The 22,294-nt window shown below is 48.9% G+C and overlaps 1 protein-coding gene across 17 annotated transcripts in view; it reads right to left on the bottom strand.

The window, feature by feature from the left end:
* PTPRF (protein tyrosine phosphatase receptor type F) overlaps positions 1-22,294 on the bottom strand; it is a 376,909-nt gene that overhangs the window by 46,570 nt on the left and 308,045 nt on the right. For 7 of the 17 annotated variants that reach the window (XM_019007641.2, XM_015636139.3, XM_015636143.3 and 4 more), the window contains 7 exons: positions 21,882-22,026; positions 16,611-16,916; positions 13,550-13,743; positions 7,355-7,381; positions 5,019-5,136; positions 2,239-2,817; positions 1,515-1,612 (listed from right to left, as the gene is read on the bottom strand). In XM_019007641.2, the coding sequence (XP_018863186.1) occupies positions 1,515-1,612; positions 2,239-2,817; positions 5,019-5,136; positions 7,355-7,381; positions 13,550-13,743; positions 16,611-16,916; positions 21,882-22,026 (1,467 nt within the window). The remainder of the gene's footprint in view (positions 1-1,514; positions 1,613-2,238; positions 2,818-5,018; positions 5,137-7,354; positions 7,382-13,549; positions 13,744-16,610; positions 16,917-21,881; positions 22,027-22,294) is intronic. The other 10 variants (XM_015636142.3, XM_015636145.3, XM_015636147.3 and 7 more) reach the window with 6 other exon arrangements.

Genomic DNA, 22,294 nt, shown 5'->3' with positions numbered 1-22,294 from the left:
ACAAAATCCTGAAGGTTAAGGATTTCTTTCAACTGGCACAATTCAACGAGTTACAGTTGACCCTCTTAAGCTCCTGGCCTTGACTCACGTGTGTCTGTGAGTCTGGGAATATTAATAAAAAGAAGGCACTGTTACAGAAATATCCCTCTAACACTCTGGTTTGCATGACTGCTCTTAAGTTAGCAAGTGGCTAATGCCATCTCCCCTGTCAGCTGAGGGCTAACCTGCAGCAGGGGCAGACCTGAGTCACCCTGAGATAGCAATCACAGCTATGCAGCTGGGAGTGGAGACAGACAGGGCATCAGCATCACACTCCTGGATCCTGGCTACCTCCAACCACTTCACCATCCCTGTGTGGTAGTAATGCTCCAAGGGTCACACTGTCCCTTCCCAGCACTCTGCTGTCAGACAGCAATGTGGGCTTTGGGCCACAAGACGAGGCAAAATGAAGCACACAGGTTCTGCAGCAGAGTGCCAAGTAACAGGGCTCTGTGAAGTTCCTTGCAGCCAGATATCTGAACAGTGATCCTAATGCGCCCTACATCTGGGAGAGCTTTGAATACCACAAGGTCTTCACAAAAGCCTTGTCTGCTTCAGCTAAACTGTATGTTAACAAGTGCCTGCTATTGATCAAGGTAATTCAGCTTCAGGGTTTAAACAAGGAGAGTTAGTAACAGGGAAGGGGAGGTGCTCACACACTTTGATGTGGATGTAGTTCAAGATTTCCCCTCATTTCCCTGGCTGTGGATCCCCCACAGCTCATGCAGGCCTTGTATTTGCACTTTAGGGACAGCAGGGCAGGGGGCACATGCAAGGAGAAAGAGAAGTCACACTGCTTCCACCCTGGCACCTCTGCAGAGGCAGCAAATTGGTGCTGAGACTGGGAAGATTATTTTTGATGATGTGACATGTTGGAGTTGTTTCTTAATGGAGAGAAACTGCACTGAGATCTACACACTCCAGTCTTTTATCCATATAGGTGACAAGTACTGGGGGTCAGACAAGAGCAGGGAGGCAGCGTGATCAGTGTTGTCTGCACCTGCTGGATGACACCACATCCAGAACTGTACTGGTGAAAGGAGAGCAGCATTCCTGCAGAGTTCCCTCTGTCCTGACACATTTTGTGGTGCTCACACCTCTAAGACCTTCAGGAAGTTTGGCGATGCTTCTTCCCTTCACTCCCTGAGATTATGCATCTGCCCTGATGCTCTGAAATAACTCATGAGGGTGATATGGATGTCTGAGACAGGACATGTTGTAGAAAGAGTTATTATAATGTTTTATTCACTGGCTGGTTTTCAGACCACTTTGTCCTGCTAATTTCTTGTGATTAAATCAAATTTGTAACTTTTCACACCTCAGCTGCATGTCAGGCATCAGGACAAGCTTGTTTGACCATCGTCATGTGCTGCAGTGGTGAGCCTGACCGATAGGACCCAGCTGCTGATGCTGCCATCCACTGTCCTGCTCACTGCCACAGGTGGAGCTTCCTCTCCTCTAAACCCCTCTCTTACCTTAAAAGGCACTGCAGATTTATAGGAGTCAGGCACTTCCCAGCTCAGCAACACAGACGTTTTCATGACGGCATTGACACGGAAGTTCTTAGCAAACACTGAAATGAAAAACAAGGTATTTGAGCACTGTAAAGCCAAGTCAGGAGGGAGCCAGGTGGCAGCTCGACTCCAGGTCTCTTTGTCTAACTCAGCAGCAGAGGTCAAAGAGTTCAGCGACAGAGAAGTAAGAAATGAGGAGAAGAGAGCAGCAGCCTTTTACCAAGTCTACGGTCTCCAGAGGAGTTCTGCTTTTTGACTATACTTTTCAGCATCATGGAAGGGAAGTTGTAGGCTGAACTGCAGCCTTTCTCTGTCCCTACTCCACTCACACTCCCTCGGCCCTTCATCGTGATCAAACAGCAGTGTTATTCAGGTACTGGATCTGCAGATGATCCTATTCAGCCACCTGCTCTGGTTCAACCAAGAGCCTTTCATGCACAGATAAAACATCCAAGGGTGCCTGTGGATGCAATTAAGGTACCACCAATGCCCCTCTCCCCCCAAATGGCAACTTTAGAAAATCTTCACTGAGCCTTCCCCCACTGAACTAGTTTTAGATTAGGGAGCCGCACAGTACCTGATCACAACAGTCAGAGCAGAGAGGAGCGAAGCCTCATGAACCAAAGCAAAGGACCCTGTCCTGGAGGCAGAGCTTCCTGTTAGGGTTTGTTAGAGGGGCACTTACCTTGCTCTACAGGCATGGTCCGGGACTGGATGCTGGGGCTGAGTGGCCCAGCCCCCTTATTGGTGCGGGCCCTCACTTTGATGTCGTAAGTGGTATCAGGTTTCAAATTTGTCAAAGTGATACTCGTGTCCTTGGTGATGTTAACCAGGTCCTGCTGGCTATTTATGTCCCTGTAAACCACTGTGTAGTTGACGATCTTGCCGTTCCTTTCTGCCAAGACCGGGGGGTCCCAAGCAACTTCTGTGGTGGAAGTGGTGAGACCCACCACACGCAGGTTCTGTGGGAAGCCGCTTGGCACATCTTCGGCAGTTGTGATCTCCTTCTCAAACTCTTCTCCTGGGCCAGCTCTGTTCTTGGCAGACAATTTGAAGAGGTAGGTGGCCCCCTTGTGCAGGTTTGTCACTGTGTAGTGATGGTCTCTCTTCCCGAAGTCTATCGTGTTCATTTTTTCCTCATCCAGACGTCTGTACTGCAGCCGGTAACCCAGCAGCTCCCCTACCATCTCCTTGGGTGGGTGCCACTGGATGAGGGCTGTGTTCATGGCTGTCGTGCTAATCATCATGGTGGGCTTCCCCGGGACTGCAACATAAACACACAATGACCATCTAGAGCCTGGGAGGAGGGGAAGGAAGGACCGCTTCCGTGCTGCTCAGTCCGTGAGGATTGAGGAAAGTGGGAAAGTTCAGACAACAGGGTGAAGAGGATGACAGACAATTCAGAGGGATAGAGGCAGACTGACCCTAATCCGGTGGCGAGGGAAGCTAGAGCCAGCCAGCTCTTGGTTGCCATTTTCCCATGTGCTGCCATTTAAACCGGAAATAAATTCAGCCATATCCAGCCCCAAAATTCATCCCCTTTTACAGGAAACGTTTAAGGTACCTCAAAGCATCACATTTATCTCAGAGAAGATCTGAATCCTGTCCTCCCAATCAGTGGTCTTCAGACACTCCAGCCAGTGCACAGCACCAGGTCATGCTGGCCCTGATGCACTGTACCACAACAGACACCCCGAAGCCCGATTCCAGCGCCCTGGTCTGTCTGGAGGCAGACAAATTTCATCCTGAAACCTTGCAGTTTTACCATCTGCAGAGGCAGCGAGCAGAGCTGGGTGGGCTGTTTGCCATCAGAATATATTTTGGTTTAGTTGAGAAGTAGATTCATGATGTCAGTGTCGATGTGAGAGGTGAACACAAGCGTTCCACAGGATTTTTGCTTACGCTGCACGAGTCAAGGGGTGTTGCCGTCACTGGTTAGGAACTGATGGCTTTAAACTGATGGTTTAATACCTTGATCTCCTTCAGTTAAAAAAAGGATGCGTCTTCACATCAGCTCAGATTTGTAAACAAATCAACTGATAGGGAAGATACTCAGAATCAAAGGCATGGGGCCAGAGAAATGGAAAAAAAAAATATACAGCCAAACCCAGTCAAATATCCTTGCAGTTTTTTGAAATGTATGAGCCCAAAGTCGAGCACAAGAGAAAACCGTATTTGCCAGAATTATGCCCCCCTTTTGCCATCAGAGGGCGACACCAACGCTCCCCTTTGAGGTCATGCCTGCAGTCGAGCCTGTACAAAGGCCCTGAAGGCGGTTTTGTAGGTATTTAAGAGGTACAATTACATTCCCATTGCCAGTGCCATCCTCCTTGCACTCATAATGCAATGTCTAACAGCAGCTAGTATTAAGGGACACAGTATTTTCAAAGCTGATTCCAAATATTAACCTTAAAATGTGCATCATAACACGGAAAGATCCACTGTGGTTTACAGTACAATACTGGGACGTTTAGGAAGCTCTTCCTGTTTATAGGACAGCTGTAGCAATTTGATGAACAGAAAATACATCATGGCAAGGCACCAGGGAGACAGCATTTGAGACTGTGACAGTGGAAACTACCTCTGGAGCTCCCCATATGCAGTGCAGTGGAGATAGCAAGCTGTTCCTTGTTTAAAAGCACCAGGAACAAACGCTCTCAGTTTGCACAAGCTGCATTCCCGTAATAACAAGTGGTAAATACTGTTCCTGTGGCTGGTGTGAGGAAGCAGCAGGATTACTGGTTGTAGGACAGGCTAGTGAGTGGACAAGACAGTGATAACTAGCTGGTACCAGTGCCAAAGGCAGGCTTGACCTCACCTGGAGGGAAGCGCCAGATGACTCCTGGGTGCCCCTGATCCAGGTGCAGGTACGATCTTACTGAGACAGCAGAACCAAACTAGCTGGGATCACCAGGACCTACAAGTTGTGTCTGCAGCATTTCTATGGCAGATTTGTTGCAGTCCAGGTTTTACCATGGCCTAGGAACAGCCAGGCTCAGCTATGTAAGTAGCATCAATGGCAGAGGGGAGCTGAGAAGCACCTCTTAGGAGCCCTCTGTGCCAGGGGTCCTTCCAGGCGGCACTGCAGTCACCACAGGAAGCAAGAAATGACACTTGCCTAAAGGAACAAGGTGAGGACAGGCCAGCACTCCAAAGCTGAGGGAGGGCCTGGACTTTCAGGCTTCCTCTTCCAAGGTCTCTGGACTATGCAGATGAGCTCAGACCCGTGAGTTTCACTGCTCTCTCACCAGCCCTGGTAGCGTCTCTCCATCTATTTGCTGCACTTTGCTCAGGTGATCCAGTGGCAAAGCCTATTAAGTATGGGCTGGAGATCACACAAGTTTGTACCTCTGCAGCATCTCCAACCCTCTTGCTTCCTCCTAGCTCTGGCCATACTCCCCACGCACCTCTTGGGAGGTTTTACCACCTAGCTACAAGGCTATGACACCTGTTCCCCACACTCACCTGCCCCTGTGGTGGTGATGACTTTGGGCTTGCTGCGGGCACCATCTCCTTTGGTGGTGTAGGCAGCAACTGTGACGGAGTAGGTGGTTTCTGGCAGCAGGCCTCCAATGACTGTCTCCTGGGAGCACATTCACGAAGCAGAGAGGAGGCAAAGGAGAAGAGCAAAGACTTGTTACTGGAGTGAGCCAAAGGAAGGCACCAGGGTCAGTGTCTCCAACAGCAGCACACTGACAACACTCCCTGGCTCACACTCACGCATCGTGCTCAAACACACACGTTGCACAGAGCCAGAAAACAACTGCTGCCACTCCAACACTCACCTTCCTCATTTCCACCCCTGCCTTTAACACTTGGCCTTTCCAGGGACCCACCAACAACCCATGTCAGCAGCTGTGCTCTCCCACGGCTTCTGCCAAGAGGGAGATCTGATCCAGATATGGTTCTGTGTGAAAGCTAAGTAAGAGGACTATGGAGCTGTGAACCAGAGCAAAAGCAAGTTCACCTGGATATGAGAATCTCTTGGGGGCTAATTCCAGGTTTTTAAGGTTGTCTCTTGCAGCAGAGCCGTGGGGAGCACAGGGAGGCAGAGCAGGGTGGGGGGCCCCGGGCAGGGAGCACCTGCAGCTCTAAGCATTGTGTTCTCCCTCCTTGCCAGGCACTGGGTTGTGGGGATGGGATAGGTCAGTGCAAGGCCCTGGCAGGACCTGGAGGGAAAACCTGCATCGTGGGAGGTCTGGGAGGGGGCGGACTCACGGGTACATCCTTGCATGCTCTGGCTTCCTCTGGGCAGGAGGAGGGCATGGCTCCACACTTCAATCTGAGATCAAAGAGAGGAGCACTGCTCCTCCCTCCTGGCCTCCAGCAGCAACGTGACTGGTGCCAAGCCTTGCTGGCCAGGCCTGCGAACGAGTGAGCACAGCGAGCTCAGCAGCTCGGGCAGGTACCCCTGAGCAGCATTCATCTGTGGGTGCAGTGGGAGCGTCTGGGCCATTAGCACTAATAACCCATTGGGTCAGGGAGCAAGAGATGAATGGGGGGTGGGGTTGGGGAAGCTTCTGGAAAGGAGGCAGAGGCTCCATGTTGGTTATTTACCCCTTCACACAAGGAGAAGAGCAGATATGGAGAGGGTCAAGTTTGAGCTGCTGGAACAGGCAGCATGGGCACTGTCAGAAGCTGCTCCAAGGGCCTGACCCCTGCCCAGGGGCTCCTTGCCAGCTTCAGGGGTATGAGGGGTACCTGTGGTTGCTCTCAGAGCTCAGCCACTCTCCCATCACTCACTCGCACAAACACCCACGCTATTAAACCTGCTGATTTCCAGTCATTGCTGCTGGTTCAGGTTACCTGCCCAGGCTTACTCATCAAAATCACCACGTTACCATCGCAGAACCAGCCAGCCCAGAGAAGTATCAACAAGCACCAACAAGAACCCCGCCAAAATCACCGTGTGAACCAGAGTCCGATCCCAACTCCGCCCCTGCAGCAGATCGTGTGTGCGGGTGAGCGGACGCACAGTCCGATCGGTGCCAATGGACCCGCAGGGAAGCACTCTCACAAAACCTGCAGACTCTGAACGTCCCAAGAGAATTCACTCCTCCCAAACCCATGCAAAGAGAAATTCTCACGCAAAAGCATGCCACCAGGAGCAAAGCAAGCAAGTTGGGAGGAGGGGAGAGAGACGAGGGATGGATGAAAGAAGGTCTGATTGCATAATGCAAACACAGTGCTGTCATGACAAAGCCACTCCGAGCAAGAATGCTCTGTATAAAGCAGGAGGAGAAATGCATCGTGCTGGGGAAGCTCACAGTAGGGCACGTAATTGAATTCCTGACTCTAAAAAGGTCATTTTCTAGTTTGTTCCTCCAAATTTATATCTCAGAATTATATGGGGAAAAATTGAATTTAACTGTTGAAATGTGATTGTTTTCTTATTACTATCTGTGTTTCAACCAAAGGTCATGGTTGAGGGTGTAGGTTATTTCTCATGACTACGATCAATGTGGTTTAAAGATTCTGTATCTAATTTTACCACATAACTTGGTGGGCCAACTACTGCAGGATGAACCTCCTGAGTCGATCACTTGAACCTGCCTAAAACTGCACTGCAACAAGCTGGAAATACAGATTATAGGAAATGTCAATTGCTTTTCTGCATTTAGGAGCAATCTAAATGCCAGTTTTCTCTGGATTTGCTGCTTGCGGAAGGTTTCACAATGTAACTCTCCAGCCTCATTAAGGGAGTGAAAGGAATGTTTTGACAGTACTGTGTCTACAAAATTCACAAATCGATTTACCAAACCCCTCTCTTCCAACCTGGAATACACACAAGTGGTACTTACATGGTCGACGGAGTCCTCAGCTCTCCACTGACGAGGGAGAAAGGAAGGAGGAGAGAAAAATGGAGACACAGAATTTTAAGGGGCAAAATGTAGGAAAGGGATGACAATGACGACAACAGCAGGGGTTAGCAGAACTGGGCTGGGGGAATTACAACACTTATACACAGAGGATCACTTGACACAGGCCGTGTCAAGGGAAGAAATGGCATAGAGCAACTTTTGACATGCCGCTAGCCTGCACAATGAGTCTGAGATCATTCACACAAAAAAAGAGCTTCCTTCTCACTTGGGTGGAGAGGTCATCCCTTACTTTTTGTACTTTGCAGTACTTTCCCCTTCTGGCTTTATTTGCATTTTCCTGCCTTTTCCATGAGCAGAAGCAGGAAGGGATAGGTTGTACCAGCTAGGTTCTGAGGGTGACTGCTGCCCACAAGTCACTCAACAGTTTTGTTGTCTAATCTCCAGTTTCTGTTCTAGTGATCCTCCAGCCACCATCTCTTGTTGAGAACCAGACTTCAACACAAAAAACAGAGGCACTCTCTGCAGGGAAGCACCAATGCAGCATTTCTAGAGCTTCTTTTTTTCTGTATCATTTGCAACAAAATGCTCTGGGGACTTCAGAAAACTGAAAACATCTGTCATCAACAGTGCAAGAGAAGCTGAGATCTCACACAGAGCTTCACACTAAGTGCTCCTCTCCAACAGTGGTGTGTGGCTTGGAGAGAGGTTCAAACTTGTGCATGTACTGAGGAAACACTTCTCACTCCCAATTACACAACACCAAATGGCAAATGCTTATTTGGCAATAGCTGCCCTGCAGGAAAAGCTTCTACACAAACTATTTCCCACCAAAAGCTCCCATGGATTCCTGGCCGTGGCAGTTCAACATGGGCTCTGAACTCTTCTGGCTGGATTTGGGGTTGTAAGGCATCAAAGCTGCATTGGGATGGTGAGACAGCAGAGCCTGGCTGCTGCCACGCATGCCCGCAGCAGTGTTCTTTGTGGTTGGTGCACCAAAGGAAGGCTTGAAGAGATCACACAGAACTCTCTCAGCCAAGGTGATGTGTTACAGCTCACGTTACTGAATCTGCCTGGAGGAAGCACCAGTCCATGGGTTCAAGCACAGAGATGAAAGTGAAGATAGGTATTATTGCCCCTGATTCACAGTGTGAGCCCTGGCAAACCTTGCTTCTCAGCCTGACCTGCCAGCTGTGAAACTGCTCATATACCAACTTCCTCAGGACCCTGGGAAGCTCAGCTAACACTGCTGGAGTGTTTGGGAACCTGCAAGTGCAAAAGAAGCACTAAACTGCATCAAAGATACAAGTTGCCTTTTGAACTCAGGCTATTTGAAGTGGCTTTCGAAGGCTGCAGCCTATCACAGTGGCATAATACTCACCTCAGCAGTCAAATACATGACATACTTTCAAAATATTTGCTACTTTAGTCTCTAAATTCAGAGAGAAGAAGCTGTTGGAGAAATGTTCCTCTAAGATTTTATTATAGTTCACTTATTAGATGCCTGAGACTGCAGTAAAATTATCCCCTAAACCATCTTAACAGTAAATTTCAGCAAAGAGGGCAAGTTGCCCCAAAATAGTTTCTATAAAGCCAAGACCCTCGCTAAGTATCGTGCTGACTAAAGGCTCTCTTTCCATACACATCTCTGCTATTTCCACTGTTGCACAGTTAGCTGAACCCAGGTCATTACTCTTTATGTCCCACCCATGCAGCCAGCCCAGGCCATGGTCAACAGCCACACACTCCACCCTGCTGATCCAAAAGCTGGCAGAAGTGCTGCCACAGGAAGGATCCCAGGCCTGGTACTCACTTTTACAAAAGCATGTCCCTAATGGGTGAAAGCCAGGTGGTTGGGAACACCCCAGCCTGCCTCCATGAATACAGGAGCAGAATGTGACACCTCACTGCAAGGAACAGCAGAGCAGAGCTGGGCTCAGGAGGCCTCCTACACCACAGCAGGGAGTTTATCATGCCCTAGGATTTTAAACCAAGTGTTTAATGTTCAAACTCTGTTTGCTCTAATGTTTCAGTGGACTTTAATCTTGCATTAGATCAGAGTGCAAAGAAATGCCTTGAGATCTGTGCTGGAGTAACAACTGAAAAACCAGGCCTGCATAAATACCTTGGTATAAATTCAGTTTCATTACGAAAATTTAATCTACAGATCAAAACACTTCCTTCCTTAAACTAGCTCAATTGCTTCTTAACTGTTTAAGGTTGGTCAGTAAGACAAATTGATGTGAAAAGCCCAGGAGCAGTCATAAAAAGAGCTGAGAGAGGGCTGTGTGCATGAGGCCCGATGGCTCTGCGAAGTGCTAAAGCTAACAGTGTGTATTTATGGCAGCTGCAATGCTTTAATGTTTCATTTTACACTTCAACACAGCATAGTCATGTCTCACCAGGGAATGTCTGTTTTCCCTGACCAAGGCTCTTGCAGAAGACAGATTCAAGCTCTCAACAGTCCCAGCTATGGGAAGGCAATATTGGTTTTCCTGCAGATTCCTCTCCTTTCTGCTTCAGTCACTGTGGTGCCACAGTGGAACTTCTGACATAAGTTCAGGTACTAAGTCAGTGAGATGCAGAGGGGTCTGAGGGTATCAGAACTTCATCTTGGTCCTTTACTTTAGTGCCTCTTGGATGATGCCTTACAGTTTTGTTCCATTTAAGAAGCAGAGAACATCCCACCTCCATGCCAGACTCTCACCTAGACAAGTACACATGTATGAGATGTTCCAAGTACATTCAGAGAAAGGTCCTTGACTATCATGCAATGAAGAGGGAGGCTATAAATTCCTCTGTGTTGTGCCTGGGGTAGGTACTGCTCGGGGAGAATTTAAGTCTCTGCTTTCTACTTTGATCTCAATCCAATAGCTTGAAGTGATTGCCATTTCTTCCTCCTGCTCCTCTGGAGCAAGCTGGTGGAATGTGTACTCAGTTTGCATGCTGGCTGGTGAAAGTGCTGCTTTCAGAGACCACACCACCCTCCTGTGAGCCTGCAGCCCTTCTTGTGGGTGGCACATACCTTTCCTGTGCCATGACTCTGCACAGCAGGAGGAGAAGGTGGCAGGAGTCTCTTCACAAAGCCTGACCTCTGTGTAGCCAGCCCCAGCCAGCCCCACAGAGTTGTTTGGGCAGGCTGGATATACAGGGATGAAGGGGTTCAAGCCCTCTGCCCCTCCTAACATGCAGCAGCTGCCCAGAGACTGGAGACCAACAAAATGAGATGGGCCCTGCCTGCCCCTGTCAATATTAATGCTTGTGTCCCATGGCCCTGCTATCCCTTGCTCCCTTGAGCTGGTGAGGACTTGAAGTAGTGGTGGAGTGCAGCTCCTGCAGTGGGCTCCTTTCAAAAGCTCTCTTGGTGCTTGGATGTGCTTTATGCAAGACCCAGGGCACAGAGATGAATCTTCTGCCATCACCCACCATGGGACCCAGCTGAGCCATGACAGGCACGGCCCAGGCAAGAGGTGCTGCAGGTACCTGATCCAGCTCTGCAGCTGCACACACCCCGGCAGCTCCTCCACAGGGTAGGGTCACATTTACTTGTCCATCAGGCTGTCAGTAGGGGGTGAGAGCTCAGACTGGAAGGCACACAGAATCCTGACAGAGGTAATCAGTCACAAGCACAGCCACAGAGGGGAGGGAGAGGCCTCAGCTCCATCACAGGACCTTCTTAACAACTGATTACTCTGCCCAGGCAGGAGGCTGTAAAATAAAATCTCTCCAGCACCAGGGCCCCCACGTCTCTGCTGATGTTTTAGTCCTTTCCGCTCAAACGGTTTTGAAAGCTCAGAATCCATATTATCTGCATAGCTAACATCTCCGTTCCCTTACCGTCTTCCTTTCATCTTCGTTTACTCTCTTTCCATTTCTCATCTTCAATAAGGAAAAATCATGAGTCAGCTTTAGTATCAGTGTCTTCACACTGCCTGCAGGAAGCAGATTATGTGGTACATGCCTACTCAAATCAGCAGACAGCCTGGCAAGGCAGGAGCAGAGGCTCTGCCTACCTGTCCAGGACTTTCTTCTCTGACCCAAAGATTTTCAATCTGTTTAATTTTCTCCCTGTGCACTGGTTAAAATGTTTGTGAGTGTTTATGAGTACTGAACTGTGGCCATCTTTATCTTATGACCTTCAGGGCCAGGTTTTCCAGTGTATCTTTTTGTTTTCTTTCACAGAAAATAACTCTTCCAGGACTACGCGTTAAAGTATCGTCTGGCTGTTTGCAAAGACACGCACTGCTGTACTGAAAGATGGCAGCTCTTACAGGGTTCTTCAGCATCTGGAACAGATGTATTTCATCACAAGCACAGGTCATGCCTGGCTTCTCACTCTTTTGGGAAATAGAGATCTCTTCTGCCAAGTCAGTGAAACCTCTTCCCTGCAGGGCTGTCATTAGCTTATCCCAAGAGTGACATGACTCTTTCAGAGTAGTCGCTTCTCTGCAACTATCATTTTCACTTCCACCCAAAAATTACAGTGGATGAGTTCAGCACCATACACAGCAGGAAAAAATATCACAGAAATCAAGAACTTTCCCACATAAATTCACTAAATATAGAAGACTGGCAAATGGCCTGACAGGCCAGGAAACTTCTAGGAGCTTGCCTCCTTGATGTACACATTCAAACTAATGCAAAATCCAGCACTCCTTCAAAAGTTTCTGGCTCTGGCATCCTCATTCTGCACATCAGCATGGGATTTGTCTCTCTGAAATGTATGAGTAAGGAGTGAAAGCAGAACTGGCTGGGCAAGCATAAAATATTTGAAAACACCAAGAAGAAAAACATTGCCAACTTCGCCCACCTACACTTGGGACCAACCCATTAACTCCAAACTCCAGCTGAACAACACAGCCTGAACTGTTCTAACAACACAGAGGATTATATTCTCCTGGAATAAGTAAAGGGCAGGAAGCAGCTTCTCCAACTATTAAAAAGCAACATCTGAAACATAAACAGAGATGTGTTCCAGACAACACTGCAAGGACCCTCAAAGTCTTTTCTCTCCTTAAAGTTTTCCCTTCCACATTATTACTGAGTTTTATCCTTCAGAATATGAATGGGGAGTAAAGCTGCCTCTGTGCACTGAACTCCCCACTGACAAACGCATAAATGATTCACAGCTGCATTCAGGAGACAGATCAATTAATCGTTGCAGCTCTCCAGTATTTATACTGGGCATCATTCAAGCAAGTCAGCTCTGAATCGATTCCTTGTTGCTACCAACAGCAGCAGATCCTGTTCTTCATTTATATGATTATCTTAGTTGAGAACAGCGTGGGTCATCCAGGATAAAGGACCCCTGCTCCAAAGAAGAGTTGTATTTCATTGCGCACGGGGCACCATAAACTTCTTTGGACTTTGGGAAAGAGGCAACTGTGCATTCCTGGGCTGTGTAGTGCACAGCCATGCCTGGAGCAGTGCGTGGGAAGAGGGCTGCAGCTCACAGCCAGTGAAGTATCCAGGAGATTGCCTAAGTATGAACAGATTGTTGCATGGGGATTGCAGAGGACAAAGTCATTTACAGGGGATGTGGGCCATCACCTCATTTTCTTTCTTCCTCCCCAGCCTTTCCCAGACTAAGTTGGTTTCACCTACTGTTTGGTTTTGAGAAGCAATGCAACATCAAGGCCCTGCCCTGCAGAAGCAGGAAGGAGGGGAGGCTTTGCTGAGCCAGAAGTGCTGTTCTGCCTGGCATGCTGTGCCCACACAGGGGTGCAGAGCCACCCCCGTGGCCCACAAGCAGGCAGCACCCAAGTGGATGCTATCAAGAAAGATGCTCTGCCCTAAACATCATCAGCATCACAAAGGAAACAGACTCAGGGCTTATTTAAAACTTTCTGACCATTTATAAACGGACTGGCAAAGCTTAGTTTGCTCCAGCTGCAATCTGCACAGGATGTGGCAGGCAGAGAGGTACATATCAGAGAAGGGGTAAGAGAGGAACATCATCCAAAACATCATCTTTTCTACAGTAATCCTTTCCTGATTAAACCTTTTACCCATGTTTAAGCTACAGCTTAAGGATAAACTGTTTGCCTTGCTCAGGCAGGCTGAGTCCCATGCTCTGGAGCTGCAAGAGGAGGCCAAGAAATACTTGGATCCAGCCAGCCTGCCCTCTGCAGAGAGGGAAGGTGTCATGCCCACCATCTGGTGGTCCCCACACTGTACCTGTGCTTCTGACAGCATGACGTCCTTGATCACTGGCTGCCCTCGGGGCTCGTTGTTTTCCAGCTTCACATAGGTAACCTGATACCCTCGGATCTGCCCATGCTGCTTGTTGGAGATGGGCAGCTTCCAGCTCACCCGGATGGCAGTCGAATTCACAGACTCCACCTCCACCTTTCGCGGTGGGGCGCTGGGCACTGCAACACACACGGGACAACAGTTAGCAGGTACCACACAATCACTGTCACTACCTCTCACTCCTTTGCTACCTTCCCCCCACCTCACTGCCAGGATGGCCCCATAGGAGCTTCCTGTGCCTGCCCAGGACATCACACTGCAGTCTTGCAGCATGACCACAGCCCTGACCCCTTCCCTTTTGCTACTCTCAGTAGGAGAGAGCACACTTGTAACATACAGGAGCACCCCTAACAAAAGTAATTGTGCTGAATCAGGCCCATTGTCCACCTATTCCTCACATCTCCAGCAGTAGGGGAGCAAGGAGGAATACAAGAATACAGAAGAATATAAAGAACACGGTGACCCCCTGCAGCTCAGGGTACCCTGGGGGACAAGCAGGGGTTTTAAAGCTTTCTTTCCATCTTGCCTGACACAACACTTCCTCTCAGACCCATCTAAATGCAGTCCAAGAGCCCCAGGTAGCATGACTGGGTGTTGAGTCTGTTTTGCAGGAAGCCCTGGTACCTGCCACCAGCCAGAGCAGACACGTGCTCTTCCCCTGTGACAGTGAGAGGTTAATGAGGGGGAAAAGCACCATCCTAAAACAATAACCCAGAGCTCAGAGACAGCAGTCACTGAACTCAGCCAGATAAAGGGGCCTGTGGGGATTGTGACAGCTCTGGGGACTGTATTTCATGCATGGCTAGCTGAATGCTTTTTGATAATAAAATGAAAAATTACACTGCCCAGAAAATATCAATTTTCTTGCAAGGTGAGGCCCGTTTAAAAATGTATTTATACCCTATTTACCATTTGGAAAAATTACCTCGTTATTATATTTTGCTCTTGCATTGACTGTGACAAAAATGTCAATTCTAAAAAATTAGCTTCTCAGTTGCTCCTGGAAAACTCCTTCTGGCTGAAGCAGCTGGGAGTAGAGGTGTGCTCTCTGTGGAGGATACTGATGCTACCCAAGTGCCCAGTACCAAGTGAAGGACCTGGGCTTCATCCTATCACCTGATCTGCAGAACCCTTTTCACCTTCCATCACCCTGGGAAAATCTGGAGGTTTGGAACCTCCTATGACCCAATTCTCAACACAGCAAGAAACCAGTATTAGATAATTAGGGATGGATACCTGACAAGAAGACGTAATGAGTATTGCTATTTCAACCAACTAAATGTAAAGAAACAGCTACCCAGCAGGTAAGCACAGTTTTTAAGCTGCAGGGCAATTAATTATTTTTCCCCAGATGTCCTTTGTAATTGTAGATAATTTAATAAAATAGAGAAAGGAGGAACAGAGCATTTTAGCACCATGAAACCAACTCAAGGTATGGGAATGGAGGGGGGCTGTGCTTGAATAGTTACCCCCTTCTGCCTGGAGCAGCCTATGCTGTAATCCACAATTCACTTAGTGCAGTGACCTTCCACAAGCCACAGGGCTCTCCTGCCCTGGCAAGACACCTGCCCACACACACAGCTGGGAGTCCAAGCGGAAAACAAGATCCTCCCTGAGAACCAGACAGAAGCTGCATGTCAAGCTCTGCTGGCATGAGAAGGCGGGAGGCCTCGGCAGGACATGATAGGGGGATGTTGCAGGGACACAAAAAGATGTGAATATGAACAGACCACAGTGTTTCAAGGAACTCTGTCCTACCCCACTATGGGAAGTATGTGCTGCATCTGAGATCCAAACAAGGAAAGTTCAATTTGTTTTCAGACCATAGTTTAGCATTTCTTATTCCTTCATCGTGAGTATCTACTGAGCATCAGCATGTCAGAGGAATATAAAAATCACTCTTGACAGCTAAGCTGGAATGTCCAACCACGGTGCCCAAAAACTAACTGAGAGAGCTTGTTGCGACATTTCTGGGGTAACAGCTTCCCCTGGGCGACAATTCTGCTGAATGAGAACTGAAGCAAACAATACAGGCAGCAGGACACACACAGATGTGTTTGCCAGCCCAGGAATGCAGTCAGCAGGCATTCCCAGACGCCACTTTCAGAGCCATGGAGACATGGGGGACAGTGGCAGCCCATTTAGGGGAACTGTAACATGTCTGGTTTCAATTCCCTACAGTGACTGGGCAACGCAGAGATCCTGCTTTCTTTGCCTGGACACTCCATCTCTTTCTTCTGCCATTAAATCTGCAGCTTTCTTGGGTCAGCATGAAGCCATGGGAGCTCCTACTGTCACCCTGAGCTCTGGCACTTTCAAAGGAAATGGCTTAAATCATGATGACATAACTGACAGCCCTGCTAATACAAAGCAATTTCTCTTTAAAGCTGTCGTATCCAGTAAAGTGCTCTGTACGTGTGGTATTCTGACTCTTGAGTGGAAGAGCAGCTTTATATAAGCTGTGGCTTGCCTGGAAGCTGGAGCAGGAAGCAGCTTTCCTGCAGTATCTACAACTTTCAAATAGATTGCTTTCCCCCTCTTTAGTTTGCTGGATTTCAGGTCAACAAGTAAACTTTAAGTCCTGATCTCTCAAGAGAAGCCTTCGGCTGGGAGAGCTCATTCTACCTTCAAGAAAAAGGAATCCACCACCACCCACTATAAAACCACAATGGAAAGCAGAGCAATGCCTTACTGCATGCACAGGAAGCACTGCTGACACAAACAGGACCCTGAAGGACCATGATGGGATATCTGACACAACCTGGAGGCAGAGCAAGGGCCAGAAAAGCAATTCCCCAACCCCACTACAGGGCAACTGTTGAGATCCACTCCCTGGAGCATTGTTCCTGACAGCCTCTGGTCCTGCCTGAAAGGCACTCCCAGATCAATGTCCCTGCTCCCTTTCCCCCACTTTTCCAGCAGCTCAGTTAGGAGAGGCCCAGTTTACCCATGGCAGTAGCTGAAGGAGCTGGTCAGTAGCACCTACCATCCTCGTCAGTGCGCACGTGCACGGGGACGCTCTCCGGTCCTGGCCCCACATCGGTGTGAGCCCTTACCCACACCTTGTATTCGGTCCATTTCTCCAGGTCCTTGATCTCCCAGCTGGAATGCTCCCGTCCAATGCCATCCACCACATGCTTGGTGTTGTCATCTCCTTCCACTGCCTGGTAGGCAATGGAGTACTGGGTGATGACCCCATTGCGGCTCTGGGCGGGCGGTGGCACCCAACTTACCCGGATGGTGGTGGAGCTGGTGCTTACACACTCGACTTCTTGGGGTGGGGCGGAGGGGGCTGGGGATAAATAAATGAAGTGGGGAGATGAAGGGAAATGAATGGAAGGATGAACCAAAATGTACAAGGAACTTTTACCCAGCCAACAGAGAACTGAATGTACATGTGGACAACTGCCTGCCATCCTCTTGGATCATCAAAGATGGCACTAGGGGGGCAATTTGTGTTGGAACAGTGTGGAGATAGAAGTCCTGTTCTGCATCAAAGAACATCTCTTCTCAAAGCAGTTCTGGACGCTCACTTTACCAAACACAACAAATGGCAGTCATGGAAGGGGGGCATGTGGAGGGCGCAAGAGAGAGACTGGTAGGGAGAAGAAAGATGCTTTCAGTGAAGATCTGAAGCAGATGGAAAGCAGAAGAGGTAGAAAGCTGTGGAAGGCAAGAGTGGCAGAAGGGAAGCTCACACACCAGATTGTAGGAAAGCTTGTGAAAACTCACTCCTAGACAAGCAGAGGAAACAAGTGGATAAGGAAAGCAGGTGACAGGCTGGAGGTAGTTTGTCCTGGTAGAGTTTAAAATCATGACCATCAGCTGTATGCTGCATCCTAATCAGGTGGGAGCCAGGCACCATGTGGAACAGGAGATAACCTGCAGTTTGCATTAACTTCTAAGCCCTGGCAATGTTATCTGTCCACAGGAGGAGGAATGGGATCCAGGCAACAGTTGCTTCTCATTGGGATCATTGGGAGCAAAGTCTCTCCACACAGCACACTGGGGAAGAGCAGGAAAACAAGTCTGGGCAGGGAGAAAAGAGAGTTCAGGAAAGTAGAGATGATCTGGACAAAGCAAAGCATCTTGAGGATATCTGCCTGGTTCATTCCCTTCTCCAGCCCTGCAGAACCTCTGGTTGCACCAGGGCTCTGGCAGCATGGGGGCCCTCTCATGGCAGCATCAGCCCCCTGTCATTTGGCCTCACTGCCCTGGGATGCTGCAGACAGCACGCCTGCACAGAAGGCAAGAGTGTAAGTCTGGAGAAGGAAAGGAGCCCCCATAGTCAGGGAAGGAACAAGGGACATGGCTCTATCCCTGGGTGCTCATCCAGAAGGAAGCAGCCCTAAGCAGAGGGGGCAGGGCATCATAACTAAAAAAAATGCACCCTGTTGCTCCAAGATTAGAAAGCTGTGTGGCCACACAATAATGGAATACAAAGTATCTTGCTTTGCCATGGCATGGCAGGTGAAAGGCAGCTTCCACTCTTCACTGCACTCAGAAACAGAAATGCCTGAAAAAAGACTACTGCCCTCCCCCATGCTTCAGTCCTTGCAGCCACCAAGGCAGCAGAGCCAGCCTTGCAGGGGCACAGGAACTACCCTGCTCACTGCCTGCACCAAGGTGAACACAACCTACATCACTCCACATGGAAGCAAGGACCTCAGGTACTTCAAGCACTCAGCAATGGTGCCTTAGTTTTACTGTGCACAGGTTGGCAGTGTCAGAAGATCTGGGAAAGCAGAGGGCAGCAGGACATCCCAATGCCACTGTGACCTCTGCTTGCTGGGAACAAGGCTCACTTGCTTGCAGAAACAGTTGCAGACTGCATGTAACTTTTAATTGCCCACTCCTGTGCTCAGATAGCAGGGAACATTCCTGATGCTTGGGCTCGGATGCCTGGAGAGATGAAAGATGGAAGAGAGTAGTGATGGAGCTGGAAGAGAAGGTGCCTGAGCAGTCAGACTGCTGCTATGGGAGCTACACTGGGGGGAAAAGAAGTCAAAGCAATGCGTAGAAGTGAACAGCACAGGATCAGCCCTGCCATCTGGTATAGTGAAAAGGGAGCAGGGGTAAAAAAAGTGAATCCTCACACTCTTTTGGTTAATCAGCAGAGAAGTGGCAGGGAAGAGAGTAGGAAGATACAGCACCAAAGCGACACCTACAATGGAGGGCATAATGCAGACAAAGTGCCTGGTGGCATCCTTCAGACAGGACAGGTGAGACTCAAGGGGCTTGGCAAACCTTTCCTTTGCTACTGCAGACACCCCTCACAGAAGAGATGTGCTTTGACAGAACCTCCACAGTTTCTCTTGGCATGAAGCAAAGAGCTCATTCTCCAAAGGCAGTTTTGGATGACAGTGTGGGCAAGTCAAAAGTTGGCTGTTGACTGGGTAAGAGTCACACATATGATACACAAGGCAAAAACTCAGATCAACACTTAAAGAAAACAAAATAAAACTTGATAATATGAGCAGGATCAACTTAAAATGCACAAGGAGTTGAAGTGTCCCTCCTGGGGCCAGCAAAGAGCAGACTGGGTGGCCAGCATGCACCCACACATGCAGATGTACCCACACACGCACACTGTGCAAACCTCTGCTGCCTCCAGGCTACTCACGACAGCCTCCCCCAACAGCCCACAGCAACTCTGTGCACCCATTCAACCCACCTGCTCCTTAGGCTAGGGAACAGGCAGACTCAGGACCCACCTTAGTATTTCAAGGGAGAACAGCATTTTAATGCCAAGGCCTAATGGGCACAGAGCTGATGTTTCTCTCTTGCATCATTCCGCTTGCCTGAGGCACTGCAGACTCCTGGAAAACTCCCCAGTGCTCCTCAGGCCCTCAAAGCAGCACTGCTTGTACTTTTTGCAGGGTGCCCAGCAGCTAAGTGAGCAGCTTAGCAGGAAAGACAGCCTAGAAAGCAGCTGCCTGCTCAGGAGATGAGGTCTCAACTGCGCTGCTGAAGGGTTCAAAAGGGCATTGCCTCCCTCTGGTCTTCCCACACAAGCATCCCTCCTACTCCTGAGCAGGGGTGCCACAAGAAAAGCAAGACCAGCATCCTTCTCCAGCCCATTAGTGAGTCATTAGTGATCATGGGCCTCCTACCTTCCCCATGACTGGTTTGTCAGGGACAGGAATAGAGACTGAAGAGAGGCTTTTTGGAAAGCAGGAATCTGACTGCTCCTGCAGTTTGTGTCCCACCTGAACCTGTCAAGCTCCATGATCTAACAGCCTTTTTCAGAGTAACCAGATGGAGAAGTGCAGGAAGGAGGAGCTGTTGTGTTTCTAGATTAGTAAATTCTAAGGCCAAAGGGGACCAATCCAACCATCTAATAGAAGGTGTTGCTAAGTAAAGAACAAAGGATTTCTGCCTGGAAGTTGTGCACTGTACACACAACTTCTGCCAAGGTAAAGCACAGCTTCCTGAAGGACCTATGTGATTCTGAGCCCCCCAGTACTCAAGGCTCCACACTGCACTGGGATGGTTCAGACAAGTACCTCAGCAGTACCTGCCAACAGTCACAGAACAGAGTGCCACCTGTTATCTTTTCAAGTAGGAGCCTGTAAACCATGACCCAGGTCACTTCTTGGATCAATCTAAGAATTCTTAGGTCCTTCCATATGAGGAGGGCTTCACTGGTCAAACCAAGGTAATCCTGTGGCTAAATGCCAAAACTCTTCCAGCCTACGCACATTTCTCTGACTAAACAGATGCCAGAACCAGCCAGCGACTGCAGCACTGCCCAGTGAAGTGACAGCCTTAAAACCAGGGTGGTGTGAGATGCCTTGTGAGCAGACAACAGGTAGAGTAGGTCACGATAAAATGTCTGCCTTGATGAATCCATGAAGAAAACGTTTCTCTTATTTGGACTGTTGTGAGACTCTGAAGGACTCATTTATGCATGGAGCTGTCTCTGATTAAGTGTGTTCAAGGATAAGAGCATCCACTGATGGAATTAATTTACATGGCAGGAGAATTACTTCAACCTTTGCCTATCAATACAAAAGCTATCTAAAACAGGTATACAAATCCCCATATTCAGAATTTGTTCTCAGTGTTCAAATATTTATAACTGCATGATCTGAACCTTTCTCCATTTTCATACCTGTCTATTGTGCAGCTCTAAGACATCATTAGCTCACTTAACGAGGTGGAGGAATGCCTGGGACTGGTATATTAATGAAGCTGAGTTTTCCTCAAAGAGAAGGTCATTCTAAAAGTGAGCAGAGCTGCTCTTCCCTGCCAGAGCTCCCTTTCTAATGGCCATCTCACACTCCTGGTTGCTGTGCCTGCTGCTGCCCTCCCTGCAGGGAAGGCTGGCTGCCTGTGCCAACTGCTCACTCCACACAGCGAGTAAATCCCAGACAGACGGTGCTAACGGAAATGTCTTTTTTCCCCCCTTTTAATGCTCTTTGCATAATGGCAAGCCCAAAAATCGTTAGTGAAAACGAGCTTATCGCAAGGCCCTTTGATAGCCCTAATCTGCTTACGCGCAGCACTTTGAGCTGCCAATCAGAGCAATGCAAACTCCCGCTCTGTGATCACACAGGGCAGAGCCAGGATGAAAGTGATATTGCCTGGGTCACCTCATTATTGAGCCTCTCTATTAACTCAACTGCAGCTTGTTCTGGTTTCCCCTAGCACTGCAGTTCCAGAAGCAGCAGCCTCACTTCTCACACAACCCTTGGCAAACCCTCTTTTCCAAAATGACTCCTCCAGCTGCCTGACAGGCACAGACACACCTGGCCTCACAGGATGCCTCACCTTGCAAGCAGCTGTATGGAGCAGGGATGGACTCCTGTGTAAGCAAGGCAGCTGGAATGGGGAGTGAAGGGATGAAAACCCAATGGTTTGGAGACAGTCACATTTAGAGCCAAATACCCATATGCTGCCTGTCCAGACAGCTTGTCTGCATGGGAGTAAATTCATAGAGATGCACAAACCCACTCAAATCAATCTCTCCAAAGCAATTTCCCAGCCTGTTTTACTCCTCCACCAGTTTTCAGGAATCTACCCTCAGGGAAAGACAGTATGATCAAAGGGACACGAAGAAACAACTTACCCCTTGGGTGTACCCACTCTGCCAAAGAGCCCTGATGCAAACCCCAGCTGACTTTCCCCATGACTTCCTTCAGTAAACTTCATGCCTTGCAAACCCACAAGGGCAGAGGCACTGGGCTTTGCTGTGCCCAGGAGATGAAAACTGCTTTTGCTTTGTCTCCAGCAGTGTTGAATGCCAGGCACTTACTGGATTGGGCAGTTCTGGCTTCCACCGTGGGGGTGTAAACTCCCACTCCCAGCTCCGAGCGGGCACCCAGACGGAACTTATACAATGTGTCTGGTTTGAGACCTTCCACAGCATATGAGGAGGTTGGGTCAAACTCCACCTTTTGCTGCCAAAAAAAGGGGAAACAGATTATTTGGTGTAGTTGGAGGACACGTAAAAGTTGGTGGGCAGCCACTCCAGGCCCACAAAAAGTCACAGCCACGCTGCCAAGTGTCCTTTCAGTCCTGCAGGACTCCATGGAGCTTCCTGGGTGACACAGCAGGACTCTGCAGGAAAGCAGACCTCTGCCACAGCCAGGTTACACTGTCTGGTGCCTAGACTGCACTCACTGGCCTGAGAGCTTTGTGGGAATGCTGGGTCCAGCTATAGAAATT

Source organism: Parus major, chromosome 8 (assembly GCF_001522545.3).
Source record: "Parus major isolate Abel chromosome 8, Parus_major1.1, whole genome shotgun sequence".
Lineage (NCBI taxonomy): Eukaryota > Metazoa > Chordata > Aves > Passeriformes > Paridae > Parus > Parus major.
The sequence above is the reverse complement of the archived record's forward strand: the minus strand, read 5'-3'. Positions and strand labels throughout refer to the sequence as shown.